Here is an 18510-nt window from a genome sequence, read left to right as displayed (position 1 = left end):
TTTCAGTAGTTTTCGGAAGATTGTTAGGTCATGCATTGTTTTTATAACATTTGGTATAGTGCGTTCCATAGTTGTGTGCTTATGTAGGAGAAGCTGGATGCATACGTTGATTTGTATTTAACATAATAATTTAAGTGGTGAAAAAAATGGAATGGGTTAATACTTGTATGACTGCCACTAGTAATCTGCTCAGATTTCTGCAGTTTAATTGCACCAATAAATACAATTTGGGATGTCTTGGTGGGGGGGGGGGGAGGTTGAAGAGCTCTCGCCATACTCCCCCCTCCTTTTCCGCCCGCCCCAGACTGCTCCTATCCCCCAGCTGTTTATTCAGGAATATTTATTATATTACTGGAACCCCTTTAAACTGTTCCCAACAAAGAGAATTAAAACAGCTTAGATCTGGTGAGCAGCCAAGAGGAAAGGGGTGCCCGCTGAAAGGGTGCTGGCGCTGCACCTAATCCCCTGCTTTAAATACAAGGGGTCTTAACACCCCCTCTCCCCTTTCATTAATCAACAGTGAGGGGGTGGGAGGAGGATAGAATTACATCCTGTACCTAGTTCAATCACCCCTTGAAACACAGGGCAGGAAGTGATATGAAATGGGGGGGGGGGGGGGGACATGACAGCTGTTGGGGAGGGGGTAACTTCAGAAATTAAGCATGCAGTGTGACCCTTCCCTTCCCTCTTAATAAGAGCTATTATACTGATTTCTTTGGTCGAAGCCACAGTGTTTGTAAGAGAGACAGGTTTCTTAGGATAAAGTCTGTAATAGGATGCTCGGGGATTTAGAGATGAACAGTATATATACAGTTTGCTCTTTTCAGAAACGTTTGCCCTCCGTTTCTAATATGTAGCACTGCACCCCGGGTATAATATGCAGTGACCTCTGGAGCTCTTTGATGTGCAGGACAATGGGATGACTCCTTCTGATGAATATCTCATTGGGCATTATTCTTGTTACTAATACAAAATCCCCTATTCCCTTTAATTAACTTAGCTAATCCCCCTTCACCCTCTAAGGGAAACTTTCCCCTCTTAACATGCAACCCATTGGCTCACAGTGCCAAAACAAGGGAGCTTGGTATGGTGCTTCAGGTTCAGAAAACTGTCTTGGCATAACCATTTTTCATAGGTTGCCAAAGTAATACACTTAGCGGTGACTGAGACAGTGAAAAGTGGAAAAAATGTAAAAGCTGAGTCAAGGTCATTTTCTCCTAGACACAGAGCTAGAGAAAAAGCATAGTGAATCAAGGCTGCCCATGGGTTTTAAACAACAAACCGGGGTGGTGCAGGGATACAGGCACCCTAGGCAAATCAGTCTTATGCCTGTCCTGCCATCCCTACCGCCGAACCTGAATTAATTGCTGCTGTGAGCACATTCAAACTATGCAGCCATGGGATAAGCACTCATGTTACTTGGCCAATCATGCTACTCCACCTGGTTAACCCAGTCTACTGGCTGTCTCCCAAAATTCTGGTACTCTAGGTCAATGTTTCCCCAAGCTAGCCGTGGAGTACCCCCGTGCCCAGGAGCAGACTGACCCTTTGGGCAACTGGGCAGTACCCAAGGCCCCAGAGGCTCTCCCCTCCCCAAACCTCAGTAGGCCCTTCCCGGTCATACCTTGAAAAGCCCTGGTGGTCTAGTGGCTTCTTCAGGGCACTCTTTCCTGCCTCCTGCTGCTGCTGCTACTCTGCCCGGCAGCACCATGTTTTAAAAATGACTGCAGAGACCCACGAGGCTACCGCAGTAAGTCTCAGTAGCCATTTTGAAAATGAGGCTCAGGGGTCTCCAGTGTGCCACAGATTATGCATTGTTTGCACAGACATTCCTGCACTGATATGACTACCTGATGCATTAAAGGTTTTAGCCTGAGACTTGCAGCAGGTTGATTTTAACATTGAAATATGGAAAGCCAAGGATGAGCCTGGGAGAGCAGATGGAGGATAGGAAAAGTGTTGACCTAGTCAGGAATCCAGGATCAGTTTTGACTGCCATGTAGATGATGATAAGGAGACAGGGAGGGATCCTCTAGCTTTGATTGCAGGCAGCCTCTGAATGGGGATGGGGGCTGTTCCCTAGTGAACTTGGGGCAGGAAGGTGGATTCACAACTGTGTCACTTACTGCTGCTGCTTTTAGGAGTAGTGTGCTACTTCTCTGATGCTACTGCCCCCAATGGCTAGAGGTGCAGCTCTGGTGCTTGTCCCTCCTACCGATGGCAGCTGTAACAGCAGAGGGAGGGAGTGCCTGGGGCCAATGTGACAAAAACCATGTTAAAACTAGCAGAGTAATTTTGGGGATTAGTATAGAATTCTAACCCTGCACAGATTCGTATATTATTAGTTTAATACATTATTTTCTGTATTTTACCGTGGATCTTTACATCAGTTTTGTTACAGGAGAGCCATGGTGAGGCAGAATAGCTCCGCTGGATGGTTTACTGTGTTTTAATATCTTTCATCTTGTGGAAGAGGCAGACCCTCTTCTTTACGACCCGCCTGTCGCTTGGATTTTACCCTCCAGAGCAAGGCAATTGCAGACTCTAGTCTTCTAAATAGAGCATCAAAATCGTTTGTGAACCCAAAATAGAGACTGTCGTGGAAAGCTTTACCAACGTGGCTGCGATGACCGAGTGGTTAAGGTGTTGGACTCGAAATCCAATGGGGTATCCCCGCGCAGGTTCGAATCCTGCTCGCAGCGCATCCATTCCTTATTCGTATCTTTAGAAATAACAAGCATTTCCTTATAAAATAGCTGTTCTTCCACCTAGGGAAAGATAATTAAATACTCCCGTGCGACTTTAATATGTATGAGGCTCTTTTTTTATATAGTCTGATTGCATAAAAATGAAAAGATACAGAGCCACAATTAGTGAACAATTTCTACAGATCTCTGTTCTGTGGATCGCTGCGTTTTGCATATCTGCAAAATACCAGAGGCAAGCTTGGATTTAATTTCTATGAATAAACATCCTTAGACTTTAAGAATATACAAATGAATCCTGAATGAAAACAAATATGAGTATATAGTTGTCAATTTTTTTTTCTAGTCTGAGACACCACATGGGAGGTTTTTTTTTTTTTCAAGACTATTGAAATTACAGACCTCTTGTGTTCATTTCTTTGCACGGAAAGGGAAATTAGACTCAGAAATCTTTGTATTTATGGTTTGGGGTTCCCCTTGCGACCTTAATTTTTTTTAATTGACTGAAAAGCCAACTGAAGAAATGATTAAAAACCACGTTTGGCAGCGGTGGGATTCGAACCCACGCCTCCGGAGAGACTGGAGCCTAAATCCAGCGCCTTAGACCGCTCGGCCACGCTACCTCCTTGCAACTTCTTTATTCGTTCTTATTGTCACAGAAAATAATATAAGAATAGTCTAACCTGCCATAATATTATACCATTTTTATTTTCTTATATCCCTTAATTTCTTGCTTCCTTTCTTTGCATTATTTGACCAGTTATGAATCTGATGATATTTGGAAATCAGCCTTTTCTAGTTTCAAAGGACAAAGATGCATCTTCTCCAATAAGAAGCTATTTGGGGGCAGCGGTAATAATGCTATGGGATAGTCTTTTTCTATAGGTAATGTAACCCAAGTCTCTCCCCCCCCCCTCCGGTTAGTGCCAGATCCAGACACAGAAAAACACTCTCACACTGTTTCAGTTCCACAGCTTCTATACTCACTCTCAGGCCATGCCCTATCCACAATTTCTCCCATTCCCTTTTGCAGCCAAGCTGGGTTGGGTAATGGTCTGCAGTAACAGTTGGGGGTCTTTGATAGATACTTATCTAATTCTGGGTTCCATTCAACTCTTCAGTCCAGGAACCAGGCAACACTCCAGGAGGCTTAATGATAACTTGAACTTTATTTGCAGCACTAACAACTTGCAAACTTTTGTTTCAACTATGGCTCAACTCAGTCCACGAAATACTGTAGATGCTCCTATAACTCAAGGTCAGACTTCAATCACTATGGGGAAAAATCTTTCCCTTACGCCTTTCAGGAGTATTCACAAGGAACAGCTCCTTCCCAGGGCTACACATATAGGCACAACCTCTTCATGCCTATCCTGAAGCCAAGGCTGATTTTCCTCCTGATGCACCCTGTTGCCACCAGGTCTGGACCTCCTTAAGCTGTCTTCTCTTCATAGGTAACCTCTTGCAGGCAACCCCAGCTGCGGGCAGACCTCGTCCTACCCTGAACCCCGCTTACGGACCAGACTCCCCAATCTGCCCAAAGTTCTGGCTCCTTCGCCAGTTGTGAATTTAACGGTATCTGTCCCTTAAATTTAGCTGAACTGGAGTTGACACTTCAGGGACCCCCTCCTTATTCTTCTGCTGGTCACTTGGTAGGAGGCTTGTAGGAGGAATGGTCAGAAAACTGCAGAACTGCCTCAGTTAATGGGGGGGATGAGCAGACCCCCCCCCTTTTTCGAGGTGGTGTATGGTGAACTCCTGTTGGGCCTTGCTGCATGGGAATAGAAAAGTGGCTGGAGGGTTGGGCCTCACTGTGGTGGGGACCAGAGCAAGGGCAGATGACATCCCCAATTGGAGTGGAGGAGTAGCCAAGTGGTTAGAACAGTGGATTTTGATTCCTACTGCACCACCTTGTGACTCTGGGTGAGTCACTTAACCCACCATCACCCAGGTACAAATAAGTACCTGCGTGTAATATATAAATTGCTTTGATTATAACCAGAGAAAGGCCGTATATCAAGTCCCCTTCCTTGATTGTAACATAGTAACATAGTAGATGACGGCAGAAAAAGACCTGCAGGGTCCATCCAGTCTGCCCAACAAGATAAACTCATATGTGCTACTTTTTGAGTATATCTTACCTTGATTTGTACCTGTCCTTTTCAGGGCACAGACCGTATAAGTCTGCCCAGCACTATCCCCGCCTCCCAACCACCAGACCCACCTCCCACCACCGGCTCTGGCACAGACCATATAAGTCTGCCCAGCACCAGCCCCGCCTCCCACCACCGGCTCTGGCACAGACCATATAAGTCTGCCCAGCACTATCCCTGCCTCCCACCACCGGCTCTGGCACAGACCGTATAAGTCTGCCCAGCACTAGCCCCGCCTCCCAACCACCAGCCCCGCCTCCGACCACCGGCTCTGGCACAGACCGTATAAGTCTGCCCAGCACTATCCCCGCCTCCCAACCACCAGTCCCACCTCCCACCACCGGCTCTGGCACAGACCGTATAAGTCTGCCCAGCACTATCCCCGCCTCCCACCACCGGCTGTGGCACAGACCGTATAAGTCTGCCCAGCACCATCCCCGCCTCCCGCCACTGGCTCTGCCACCCAATCTCGGCTAAGCTCCTTAGGATCCATTCCTTCTAAGTAGGATTCCTTTATGTTTATCCCACGCATGTTTGAATTCCGTTACCGTTTTCATCTCCACCACCTGTTGAGGCTGTTTATTGTGTGTCTCTATATAGCGCTGTGTACATTTTGTAAGCGTTATAGATATAATTAATCTGTGCTCCTTTAAAAATACATAAAAGGTGGATCTTGCCGATCCCATGATTTCTACCTTAAGACGTGCTGCTTCATGTAGTATTTTTTTTTCATTGTACTTGTCATTTTGGATCCGCTGGACCCATGCTTTGGATAACTTTCTACACTTTTGTTCAGTTGTTGGCCAGGCTGCCTTTCTTTCCTTGCTACTCAATGGACTTGGGAAAAATCCACAATTTCGGGAATAACTTGTATAAATTTTTGTACGTTTGGGTAGCTTGCCAGGTGCCCTTGACCTGGATTGGACGCTATCCGGAACAGGATGCTGGGTTCGATGGACCTTTGGTCTTTTCCCAGTATGGCATTACTTATGTACTTATGTCCTCTACTTGGCTCACTTTTATTACATAGAGCAGTGATTTAACCTATTGTGATGTCATAGTGGCTCATTCCACCAATAAGAGCCAACCTCATTAGTGATGTCACAATGGCTTGATTGTATAGAATGTTTGTACGTTTGGGAAGCTTGCCAGGTGCCCTTGGCCTGGATTGGCCGCTGTCGGGAACAGGATGCTGGGCTCGGTGGACCTTTGATCTTTTCCCAGTATGGCATTACTTATGTACTTATGGTATCCCCAAAGATGATTTTTCTCCATTTCTAAATACCTCATTTTATAGCATAGGCATAATAAAAAGTTTAATATGTGATATGACCTGGTTTAATAGAGTATATTAGTCCGATATGTTCTGGAGATCAGAGTATAGTGCTAGAGGAATTAAATGCCACAGCATATACGCTATTAATTATTCTATAGGGCATGATTTTCTAACGTAAGTTAATAGGATTTGATATTGTATAGTTTGATGTAATGGGGTAACTATAGTATAGGATCTGGATTTGAGGGATAGGAGGAAGGCTGCACCCCCTTCTTTTAACCGCATCTTGCTGCTCTCTTTTTATTAAGAAGGCTGTGGTTGAACTTTCTTGACAGGTCCCACTTTCTACAAAAAAAAAAAGAAAATCAGAGGCTGGGGGTATGTAGAGGGGTTTTAATCAGCAAATCAAATGGCAACAAAAGGCGGATAGACCGCAGGAGATGAGCAGGAGAAGCTTGAAAGAAAGATTTAATTAGCAGCATCTGCTTCCAGCCTGGACTGCCTCCCCCACCCCATCCGCCCACCCAGCCCAAAAAGAAATGGAAAAAAAGCTTCAAGGGAAAGAGGTGACTGGGATGAGTCTAAAGGTCTGACATGGTGCAGTGATTAAACAAATTCGAACTTGTCTATCTCCTGCTTTTCACAAGGAGGTTGGGGGAGGGGAGAGGAGAGGAGAGGGTGTCAGGACTATGGTGAGAAGAGTCCCTGGACCACTCACTTAACCTTCCATTGCCTCAGCTACAAAATTAGATTATAATTATTATTTGTTACATGTGTATCCCACATTTCCCCACCTATTTGCAGGCTCAATGTGGCTTACGTGGCACCGGGAAGGCGTTCGCCAACTCCGGTAGAGGAACAAATACAGAGTGGTGTTATAGTATAGTAGTTTCATAGTTACAGACACAATTGGGAATAGTTGAGAAGGAGAGATATATAGTGTTCATTACGAGGTTTGGTTACGTTGTGTTGCAGGGGTTTTAGGCACTTAAGTTGGGTCGGTGGGGTATGCTTTTTCGAACAGGTAGGTCTTTAGTGATTTCCGGAAGTTAAGATGGTCATACGTTGTTTTCACAGCTTTTGGTAGTGCATTTCACAATTGTGTACTTATGTAGGAGAAGATGGATACATAAATTGATTTATACTTGAGACCTTTACAATTTGGGTAGTGGAGATTTAAGTATGTTCGTGAAGATCTGGTTGTATTTCTGGTTGGGAGGTCTATGAGGTCTGTCATGTATCCAGGGGCTTCACCATAGATAATTTTATGGACCAGGGTGCAGATTTTGAAAGCTGTGCGTTCTTTGATTGGAAGCCAGTGCAGTTTTTCTCGGAGGGGTTTGGCGCTTTCGAATCGTGTTTTTGCAAATATAAGTCTGGCTGCTGTGTTTTGAGCGGTCTGAAGTTTCTTTAAGAGTTGCTCTTTGCATCCCGCATAGATTCCGTTGCAGTAGTCCAAGTGGCTTAGTACCATTGATTGTGTAAGGTTACGGAAAGTTTCCCTTGGGAAGAATTGTTTCAGGCGTTTAAGTTTCCACATTGAGTGGAACATTTTCCTGGTTGTAGAGTTCACTTGGCTCTCTAGTGTAAGGCAGGGGCGTAGCCAGACTTCAGCGGGAGGGGGGGGGTCCAGAGCCTGAGGTGAGGGGGCACATTTTAGCCCCCCCGGCACCGCTGACCCCCCCTGCCATTGCCAACCTCCTCGCCATTGCCGAGCCCCCCGCCACTGCCACCACCACCAACAACAAAGTTGACCACCCCTGCCGATGACCCTGTCGACCCCCCTCCCGCCACCAATCCTCCCCCGCCGTTGCTGTCACCTACCTTTGCTGGTGGGGGACCCCAACCCCCACCAGCCGAGGTCCTCTTCTTCCTTCATTCTGTTTCTGAGTCTGATGTCCTGCACTCAGAAACAGAACGAAGGAAGAAGAGGACCTCGGCTGGCGGGGGTTGGGGTCCCCCGCCAGCAAAGGTAGCAGATGGCGACGGCAGGTTGGCAGTGGGAGGGGGGGTTGAGGGTCATCAGCAGGGGGGTCCAGGGCCAAATCTATGGGGGGGCCAGGCCCCCATGGCCCCAAGTAGCTACGCCCCTGGTGTAAGGTTACGGTCAATTGTGACCCCGAGAATTTTCAGGCTGTCTGAAATAGGGAGGGTGTAATCTGGGGTGTTTAGGTTTGTGGGTGTTGATGGAGGTGTACATTTGTTCGTGTTGTGTTGAGATGAGAGGATGAGGCAGTGTGTTTTTTCTGTGTTGAGTTTTAATTGGAATGCATTTGCCCATGAGTTCATAGTATTCAAGCTAAGGCAGCCCTCTGTAGAAAACCTACCTCCAGCTCTTACAGAAAAGGTAGAGCTGAATCTATGCTAGTGTGCATACATGAGGGTGAAGTGAGTGTTTCAGCAGTTGTGCAGACTCCTTCACTGCATTTTAGGAGAAATAATTTGTCTTTAGTACTCTCTCTCCCCACCCCCCACCCCTAAATCATTTTGAAAAGTTGGCTTCTTTGTTTAGTAGGTAAAGAACAATTGAGAACTGCATACATGAATAGTTGATCAAAAATGCGTGGATAGAGAATTCCGCAGGGCGACCGGCTTGTCTGAAATTTAACAGGGGGAGGTGAGCTTCACCTGACACTGGCCTGGGCGACTACAGTGGGCTTCAGGAGGGGCCTTGCTCACCCAGGCCGGGGTGGAGGAGGAGACAGGCCATGGGGCAAGGAAGAGCCCATAGCTGCAGGCTGCTCAAGCCCTTGATGGGACTGAAATGTTTAAAAATGAGGTGGCGGGAAGCAAGCCCCAATGGGCTGCTACCATTTGCCAGTCAGGGAGGAGTTTGGCAGAGGTTTTTAAAGAAGGGGCCTCCTGGGAGCAGGATTCTTCCATCTTGCCTTTCAGAGGTGTCCTACTTATCCGTCCCACCCACTCTGTTATGCTGTTGGGTAGGTCCTGATTTCTGTCGCAGTTTAGGGGAAGGAATACCCAAGCGAGGAGCACCTTCAAAGGTGGTCCTTAACTAAGCCTTAACATTCACCAGGTGGTCAATGTTAGGCCTAACTTACAGGCGATCTGCAGGGCTTCGTTCTGTTTCTGTGAGTCTGACGTCCTGCTACTGCATGACCTGGGCGGAAACTGGGCAGTAATTGTCATTCTACATGCGTAGATGATTACTGCGTGGTTAACACCTGAGACCTTACTGCTAAGTCAACGGATGGCGGTAAGGTCTCAGACCCAATATGGACGCGCCAATTTTTATTTTGCCGCACATCCATTTTCAGCCAAAAAATTTTTAAAGGCCTTTTTTTACAGGCACGCTGAAAAATGGATCTGCACACGCCCAAAACCCGCACCTATACTAACGCAGCCCATTTTTCAGGGCACCTTAGTAAAAGGACCCCCTTAACCCTCCGTTGCCCCAGGTACAAAATAAGTACCTGTATATTTACAACTTTGATTGTAATCACAGAAAGGTGGTATATCAGATCCCAACCCCTTCCCTTCCATCGCCACTCTTGTGTCTGTTTCCTTTGCTGTATCTCTTTTTATTGATTAGGAGATTAAGAATGTATTTGGTACAGGCCAGTGGCGTAGCCACAGGTGGGCCTGGGTGGGCCAGGGCCCATCCACTTAGAGCTCAGGCCCACCCAACAGTAGTACATGTTTAGCGGTAGCTGGTGGGGATCCCAAGCTCTGCCAGCTGGAGACTTCCCCCTGACGGTGACCAAAATGCTGCTCTCCACGATACTAGTACCTGCCAATGCTCAGTTTTCAGCACATGCCTGCTGCAGGTTGCCAAGGTGGAGTGAAGCATTTGCCCACCAGCTGAGATATTTTTTCGGTGGGGGTGGGGAGAACACTTGGTGCCCACCCACTTCTTGCCTAGGCCCGCCCATCATCTGCTGTCTGGCTACGCCCTTGGTACAGGCGGGGCACCTCCTCTTGTCAGGCATTTTCTGACCGGTTTATCCATCACCATTTCTCCTTGCTCTTTCTGTTCACTCTTTTGACCCTCTGCTGACACCAGATCAAACCATGGGAACAAGTTTTTGGGCATTTTATTACAAAATATACAACAATTCTTTATTCACAACAATCCTGTACAAGTGGGGGAAGGGAACGAATAAGAGAAACAAAATATTTGTTTTCCTGGCAAGCAAAGAATCAAATAAATTAAAGTCTTCTGACACCCTTTTTGTGTCTTGAATGTCTCAGCCAATATGGCTTATTAGGACCAGGGTCTCCAGACTAGGCAGTTCTGATTGAGCAGAACACTGTCTTCTGGGGATTCTTGTGTCTTTGAGGTGGAAAGGGGAGCAGGGGGCGGGAGCTGTGCTGCTGTGTCTGGAGATTTCTGCCCCGTGGTCCGGGAGGAGGAGGAGGAGGAAGAGGCAGCTGAAGACTGGGTGAGGGCCGGGGTCTTGACTGTGGCTGCAGAGACAGGGTTCAGTCCGGAGCTTGGACCAGTCTCCACCAGGTCTGCCACCATCAAGCTTGGGGAAGGGCGGCACAGGCTGGTGAAAGATGAGAAGGACCCCACCAACACTGCTCTCCTCTCCAAGGAGATGTCCGGATTAGCTTGGATAAAGTGCAGTACCTTCTGGAAGCATCCCTGGTAGCCAGCTTGGTATTCCCGCCAGTGATCTGCACTGGGGCTCCGTGCTTTCAGAAACTGGACGGTGCTTTCCAGAATCTCTGCCTTCTCCACTTTAGGGTTCCTCAGTTTCTGTGTGAATAATCAAAACAGAAGATAAAGAAAAAGTGGGAAAGGGAAGAAGGATGAATCATCTTTAGAGTTTAAAGTAGGCTCAGAGGGTTGGAAAACTTTACTCTGCTGTTTCTATCTATCTATCTCCTCCTGAGATTAACAAGGAATCTCAAGTAGAGGAGTGTGGTAGCCGTGTTAGTCCACTCTTAAGGTTATCAATAGAAATCAAACAAAATAAAACATGGAAAAGAAAATAAGATGATACCTTTTTTATTGGACATAACTTAATACATTTCTTGATTAGCTTTCGAAGGTCGCCCTCCCCTCACCTATCCACACCCACCCTGTTAGAATATCAATGATATGCTTTGATGTCCCCATGCATACCTCCGACCCACCCCCATCCTCCCACCCTGTCAGACTGTCATAGTAATGCTTGAATGTTTTCACTTATATACACTGTCAGCTAGCACATTTGCTTATTTCCGATCTGAGGAAGAAGGGCAACCTTCGAAAGCTAATCAAGAAATGTATTAAGTTATGTCCAATAAAAAAGGTATCATCTTATTTTATTTTCCATGTTTTATTTTGTTTGATTTCTATAGATTCTACATGGAATGTTGCTATTCCACTAACAACATTCCATGTAGAAGTCGGCCCTTGCGGATCACCTATGTGGCCGCGCAGGCTTCTGCTTCTGTGAGTCTGACGTCCTGCACGTACGTGCAGGACGTCAGACTCACAGAAACAGAAGCCTGCGCAGCCTTCTACATGGAATGTTGCTAGTGGAATAGCAACATTCCATGTAGAATCTCCAATAGTAGCAACATTCCATGTAGAATCTCCAATGGTATCTATTTTACTGTCATAGTAATGCTTGAATGTTTTCACTTATATACACTGTCAGCTAGCACATTTGCTTATTTCCCATCTGAGGAAGAAGGGCAACCTTCGAAAGCTAATCAAAAAATGTATTAAGTTATGTCCAATAAAAAAGGTATCATCTTATTTTCTTTTCCATGTTTTATTTTGTTTGATTTCTATAGATTCTACATGGAATGTTGCTATTCCACTAGCAACATTCCATGTAGAAGTCGGCCCTTGTAGATCAGCAATGTGGCCGCGCAGGCTTCTGCTTCTGTGAGTCTGACGTCCTGCACGTACGTGCAGGACGTCAGACTCACAGAAACAGAAGCCTGCGCAGCCTTCTACATGGAATGTTGCTAGTGGAATAGCAACATTCCATGTAGAATGTCCAATAGTAGCAACATTCCATGTAGAATCTCCAATGGTATCTATTTTACTGTCATAGTAATGCTTGAATGTTTTCACTTATATACACTGTCAACTAGCACATTTGCTTATTTCCCATCTGAGGAAGAAGGGCAACCTTCGAAAGCTAATCAAAAAATGTATTAAGTTATGTCCAATAAAAAAGGTATCATCTTATTTTCTTTTCCATGTTTTATTTTGTTTGATTTCTATAGATTCTACATGGAATGTTGCTATTCCACTAGCAACATTCCATGTAGAAGTCGGCCCTTGTAGATCAGCAATGTGGCCGCGCAGGCTTCTGCTTCTGTGAGTCTGACGTCCTGCACGTACGTGCAGGACGTCAGACTCACAGAAACAGAAGCCTGCGCAGCCTTCTACATGGAATGTTGCTAGTGGAATAGCAACATTCCATGTAGAATGTCCAATAGTAGCAACATTCCATGTAGAATCTCCAATGGTATCTATTTTACTGTCATAGTAATGCTTGAATGTTTTCACTTATATACACTGTCAGCTAGCACATTTGCTTATTTCCGATCTGACGAAGAAGGGCAACCTTCGAAAGCTAATCAAGAAATGTATTAAGTTATGTCCAATAAAAAAGGTATCATCTTATTTTATTTTCCATGTTTTATTTTGTTTGATTTCTATAGATTCTACATGGAATGTTGCTATTCCACTAACAACATTCCATGTAGAAGTCGGCCCTTGCGGATCACCTATGTTGCCGCGCAGGCTTCTGCTTCTGTGAGTCTGACGTCCTGCACGTACGTGCAGGACGTCAGACTCACAGAAACAGCAGCCTGCGCAGCCTTCTACATGGAATGTTGCTAGTGGAATAGCAACATTCCATGTAGAATCTCCAATAGTAGCAACATTCCATGTAGAATCTCCAATGGTATCTATTTTACTGTCATAGTAATGCTTGAATGTTTTCACTTATATACACTGTCAGCTAGCACATTTGCTTATTTCCGATCTGAGGAAGAAGGGCAACCTTCGAAAGCTAATCAAGAAATGTATTAAGTTATGACCAATAAAAAAGGTATCATCTTATTTTCTTTTCCAAGGAATCTCAGAAATCTGGGATGAAATTTGTCTCACTCCATTTTTAGTGATTGCTCAAGGTGCGTTAGATATTTCCCTGTGCAGAGAGGGCTTAAAATCTAAGAGGTCAATTCTATATGAGGTGTGCTCCCTCTCAAGAGTTTCCCCCACTATCTCCCATCCTGCTTAACCTAGTTATGGCAGCCTTTGGGAACTGGTGGAGGGATGAGTTCTCTTAAGTTATTATACTTCTGCGGATGATATCATGTTATTACACTCCCTTTTGATTCTTCCCTCAAGGCCATAAGCCCCCCCCCCCCCCCAATTGCAATCCTGTTGTTCTTGGGTTGGGTAGCCAAAAACAAAGCTCATCTGGTCTGGTCCTTTAAATTTGCCTGTATTGAATGGCAAAGTTTTTCCATTGGAGCCATCTTTGGGAATTTTGGGCATGATATGTATTTGTTGCATCTGTATCCCACATTTTTCCCACTTCTTTGCAGGCTCAATGTGGCTTACATAGTACCGTAATCGGCGTTAACCGCTTCCGGTGTGAACAAATACAAGTTGCGAGTAATGTAGACTTATGATCCCCCATTCTCTACCCCCAGAAAGAACAAGAAATCATGCTCCAGGCCTATAAAATCCATCCTTCCAGCCTCTCCCCCCCCCCCCCCCATTTCTCCAGCAGCTGTTATCCATCCTACTGATTGCGGTATCAAATCAAAAATGACACTCTGACTCTCACATATTTCATAGATTCTCATCTTACCACGAGGGGCCAATTAAATAAATTAACTCACTCGATTTTTATTTTAATATAACCTGAAAATATTAAAACACATTAAGCATTGTTTTTCTCAGAAATGTTTTATTTTGTTGACTCAGGGGCCTAGTGGTTAGGGTGGTGGACTTTGGTCCTGGGGAACTGAGTTCGATTCCCACTTCAGGCACAGGCAGCTCCTTGTGACTCTGGGCAAGTCACTTAACCTTCCATTGCCCCATGTAAGCCGCATTGAGCCTGCCATGAGTGGGAAAGTGCAGGGTACAAATGTAACAAAAATAAAATAGATTCTATTGGAGATTCTACATGGAATGTTGCTACTATTGGAGATTCTACATGGAATGTTGCTATTCCACTAGCAACATTCCATGTAGAAGGGTGCGCAGGCTTCTGTTTCTGTGAGTCTGTATGTGCAGGACATCAGACTCACAGAAGCAGAAGCCTGCGCGGCCACATTGGTGATCTGCAAGGGCCGACTTCTAGTGGAATAGCAACATTCCATGTAGAATCTCAAATAGTAGCAACAGTGGAGGAGTGGCCTAGTGGTTAGGGTGGTGGACTTTGGTCCTGGGGAACTGAGGAACGGAGTTCGATTCCCACTTCAGGCACAGGCAGCTCCTTGTGACTCTGGGCAAGTCACTTAACCCTCCGTTGCCCCATGTAAGCCGCATTGAGCCTGCCATGAGTGGGAAAGCGCAGGGTACAAATGTAACAAAAATAAAATAGATACTATTGGAGATTCTACATGGAATGTTGCTACTATTGGAGATTCTACATGGAATGTTGCTATTCCACTAGCAACATTCCATGTAGAAGCCTGCGCAGCCACATTGGTGATCTGCAAGGGCCGACTTCTAGTGGAATAGCAACATTCCATGTAGAATCTCAAATAGTAGCAACAGTGGAGGAGTGGCCTAGTGGTTAGGGTGGTGGACTTTGGTCCTGAGGAACTGAGTTCGATTCCCACTTCAGGCACAGGCAGCTCCTTGTGACTCTGGGCAAGTCACTTAACCCTCCATTGCCCCATGTAAGCCGCATTGAGCCTGCCATGAGTGGGAAAGCGCAGGGTACAAATGTAACAAAAATAAAATAGATACTATTGGAGATTCTACATGGAATGTTGCTACTATTGGAATAGCAACATTCCATGTACAAGGCTGCGCAGGCTTCTGTTTCTGTGAGTATGTGCAGGACATCAGACTCACAGAAGCAGAAGCCTGCGTGGCCACATTGGTGATCTGCAAGGGCCGACTTCTACATGGAATGTTGCTAGTGGATTTCTGGATACCTACTATTACAAAAGTACTCCAATGTTACTTAACATCAACTTTTAATAAAATATATGCACATGTACTATCCACAACCTAATATGATTTCCTTAGGCTGTGGATAGTACATGTGCATATTATTATTATTTATTAAAAGTTGATGTTAAGTAACATTGGAGTACTTTTGTAATATTTATTTATAGCATTTATACCCCGCTCGTTAGCAGGTTCAGTGCGGCTTACAAGGTATGGTACAAAGTATTACAGAGATAAAACAGACTATGGTACAAAGTGTCGCAAGTAGTAGTAGTCTCTAAAAGAAGTCAACATCCTGAGGTGCATCTAGGTCTCTGTATTCAATGATTGCTCGGGGGTCGCCTCTGATCATCCTGTTGCGGAGTTTGCCTGGGTAGCCGCCTTGGCCACGGAAAGAAGGTATGTAGTAATTGTACTCTAATACAAAGTGATTTTCCCCTGAGTGAACTAGACTCCTTTTTTCTAGAGCCATATGGGAACCCTACCCTTAAGGAAACAGAGACAAGATCCTCCTCCTCTATCCCCTTTCATGTCAGATGAAGTTATGTCCAATAAAAAAAGGTATCATCATATTTTCTTTTCCATGTTTTATTTTGTTTGATTTCTATTGATAACCTTAAGAGTGGACTAACACGGCTACCACACTCCTCTACTATGTCAGATGAATAAACTTCTGTCAAATAGAAGAACATATGAGGCGGCGGGGCGGGGGGGGGGGGGTGATAGAGGAGAGCAGGAGAGAACGAGGGGAACATAGTGCTAATAAAGATATAGAAATTGCCTAGTCCAGAGATTTGGGATAGTCAAAAGAGCGTAAGGTGTTTAATGTCTCCCCCTCCCTATGCCACAAGTTGTGGATGAGTTACTGGGCAGCGCTTGTCCACCCTCTCATGGAGACCCTGCATAGCCAATTGGGATTTCAGGATTAGCACTGAGAATATGCATGAGCTGGATTTGCATAAAATCAGTCTTCAATATGTACAACTATATCTAATGCATATTGGCCATGGTAAGCTTGGAAACCCAACAGGCTAAGATGTGCCTTAGGACAGGGTTGAGAAGCGCTAGAACAACATGTTCTGAGAAAACTAGAGGAGACCTAGGAAGAAGCAAAAAAGCGGATTGTAAAAGGAGAAGAAACAAGACAGCTGATATTTAAAGCCAGGTTTTCCAAACTTCCCCAGGGATACCACAGGTTGTACAGTCTTCAGGATATACACGAGCTAAGTCTGCGTATAGGTAAGATACCCATTAAGGAACGTATCGCCTTTAAGGTCTGTAGTACCTTGATTGATAGGATTATTTACGGAGAAGTTCCCGAATACATGCTAGATCTGGTTGATTTGCCACCCAGAAACAGTTCCAGTTTCTCCCGATCCTACCTAAATTGACATTATCCAGATTGCAGTGGCTTAAAATACAACTCTACCTAGGCATCCAACGTCTCCTTCATAGGCGCACAACTTTGGAACGCACTACCCAAAAATCTTAAAATCAACTCAGAATCATCTAAATTTCAGAAAATTAGTGAAGAATTTCAGAAAATTAGTGAAGACCACCTTGTTCAAGAAGGCTTACCTTCCAGACTCAACCTAAATTACCTCTTCTTGGTATCAACAAAATTCATTGACCCTTTTATCTTGTATTATCTTATTATCTTTGCTGTTTTATATGATACCTATTTGATTACTATCTTACTATTACATTGTTGAATTGTACTTTTTTTTTTAAACTGTAGCCTACCTACCGTTATGTGTAAGCCACATTGAGCCTACAACTAGAGGGAAAATGTGGGGTATAAATGTGTTAAATAAATAAATAAATAAATAAATAAATAAATAAATAAATAAAATACCCTGAAAACCTACAGAACTTGGGTCGCTTTGATTTAAGCCAGTGCTGCGGTTTTAAGTCAGGTCTACAGCTTAAACTTGAGAAATACCTCGTTCGGCAAAATTTCCAGTAACAGGATCCGCAGCCTCTCCAGGTTCTGGTTGATCCGATCCCGGCGTCTTTTCTCCACCAGGGGTTTCAGAAGCTGGGAAAAAGGAGGGGGTGAAGGGAGTTGAGAGAGCAAAAAAGGCCGAGGAAATCAAGAGAATATCAACAATAATAACAGATAACAGAAAAATAAACGCAACTCCGCCAACCAATAACTATAAACTGGGGTTTGCGTGGAGCCGAGGATGCAGCACGTGCTTCCGGCGTCCCTATCCTGGAGAGCTTACAAGGAAAGTCCGAGTACAAGGGACTTCCAGTCGATCCAGATTTTTTTTTTTAATGTGTAATAAAACACATATTTTAATAATCCGGAATACTAAAGCAAACCAAATAATTACTCAAAGCTTTTACAAGTCCAAACGATCATACACGTCCGTCCTGCAATGATAACGGATCTAATATGAGATAACTGAGGTAATATCCATTTTTCTTTATATAGTTCATTTAGGATAAGCAGCCCCCCCCCCCCACCCACCCCCCACCCAAGTTAATCGAAGATCATGCAAGGCACCTAATGTATTAGGTACAGCTGGCTGGCTTGGACCGTATGGATCTGATCTTGATGGTCTTCTCTCCTCACCCCCACTCCCACTCCCACTCCCACTCCCACCCCCACTATGAATTATTGTCTATTCTAACAAGAAAACATTTGATTATTCACAGAAATTACCTTTTTCACGTTCTTCAATGCTCCCTCCTCGGTAGGTATTTTCATAGCTGGAGATCAGTTTTTTTTTTCTTTAATGAGGCAGGATTGTACAGACCGAGTGAGGATCTGTCAATGACCAGCTAGGATGGGCTAAAGGAAGAGGGGTCCCAGGGAACGGTGGGTCTGACTGGTTTTATGGAAAGCTGGGGAGGGGGTTGTCCTGGCCTGCCTCCTTTTCTTCCTTGGGCTGGCCCCAATCAGGAATGAGAATCAGTGTTGGGGAGGGAGGGGGGGGGGGGGGGTTGTGGAGGCGAGGGAAATCCTTCCAGAATACCACCATTATATCAGGTGATATCGATTATGGCTCCTCATCGTAATAACTTTATTATATACGACGGATGTTATCGCTCAGTGATCGGACTTTATGTGACCTTCCTTAAACAGCTGTAATGGGAACACTTCTTAAAAAAAAAAAAGTGTCCCTTCCTTCTTTGGCATTTCTAGCGTTTTTCAACGTAGCTAAAAATGCATTTATTTATTTTTTCCATTTTACAGCCCGTCCTGTCCACTTTCGCCCAGAAGAACTTCGCGTTGGGTTGAGATTCTCCAAAACCCGC

At 44.9% G+C, this 18510-nt stretch overlaps 1 protein-coding gene and 2 non-coding genes across 3 annotated transcripts; 1 reads left to right on the top strand and 2 right to left on the bottom strand.

The window, feature by feature from the left end:
• The first annotated feature begins 2620 nt into the window (after window positions 1-2620).
• On the top strand, window positions 2621-2702 carry TRNAS-CGA. The gene has a single exon. It is a non-coding gene; the product is annotated as a tRNA-Ser (tRNA).
• A 544-nt stretch (window positions 2703-3246) lies between these two features.
• TRNAL-UAG lies at window positions 3247-3328 on the bottom strand. Its single transcript has one exon. It is a non-coding gene; the product is annotated as a tRNA-Leu (tRNA).
• A 6916-nt stretch (window positions 3329-10244) lies between these two features.
• LOC115458295 (transcription factor HES-7.1-B-like) lies at window positions 10245-18063 on the bottom strand. Its single transcript, XM_030188160.1, has 3 exons — window positions 17915-18063; window positions 17186-17281; window positions 10245-10854 (listed from the first exon to the last, which is right to left on the bottom strand). Exons 1-3 carry the CDS (start codon window positions 17957-17959, stop codon window positions 10357-10359), a joined length of 639 nt encoding a protein of 212 aa, XP_030044020.1. The 5' UTR covers window positions 17960-18063; the 3' UTR covers window positions 10245-10356.
• Window positions 18064-18510: the final 447 nt, after the last annotated feature.

The sequence above is a fragment of the Microcaecilia unicolor genome, chromosome 14, assembly GCF_901765095.1.
Source record: "Microcaecilia unicolor chromosome 14, aMicUni1.1, whole genome shotgun sequence".
In the NCBI taxonomy this organism is placed as follows: Eukaryota; Metazoa; Chordata; class Amphibia; order Gymnophiona; family Siphonopidae; genus Microcaecilia; species Microcaecilia unicolor.
The sequence above is the reverse complement of the archived record's forward strand: the minus strand, read 5'-3'. Positions and strand labels throughout refer to the sequence as shown.

Bases quoted from the DNA above. Each gene is read 5' to 3' on its own strand.
- LOC115458295 (XM_030188160.1), bottom strand. From the start codon at position 17,959: ATGAAAATACCTACCGAGGAGGGAGCATTGAAGAACGTGAAAAAG. The intron at 17,282-17,914 runs GTAATTTCTGTG...CCTTTTTCCCAG, and splicing joins CATTGAAGAACGTGAAAAAG to CTTCTGAAACCCCTGGTGGA. The intron at 10,855-17,185 runs GTATTTCTCAAG...TTATTCACACAG, and splicing joins TGGAAATTTTGCCGAACGAG to AAACTGAGGAACCCTAAAGT.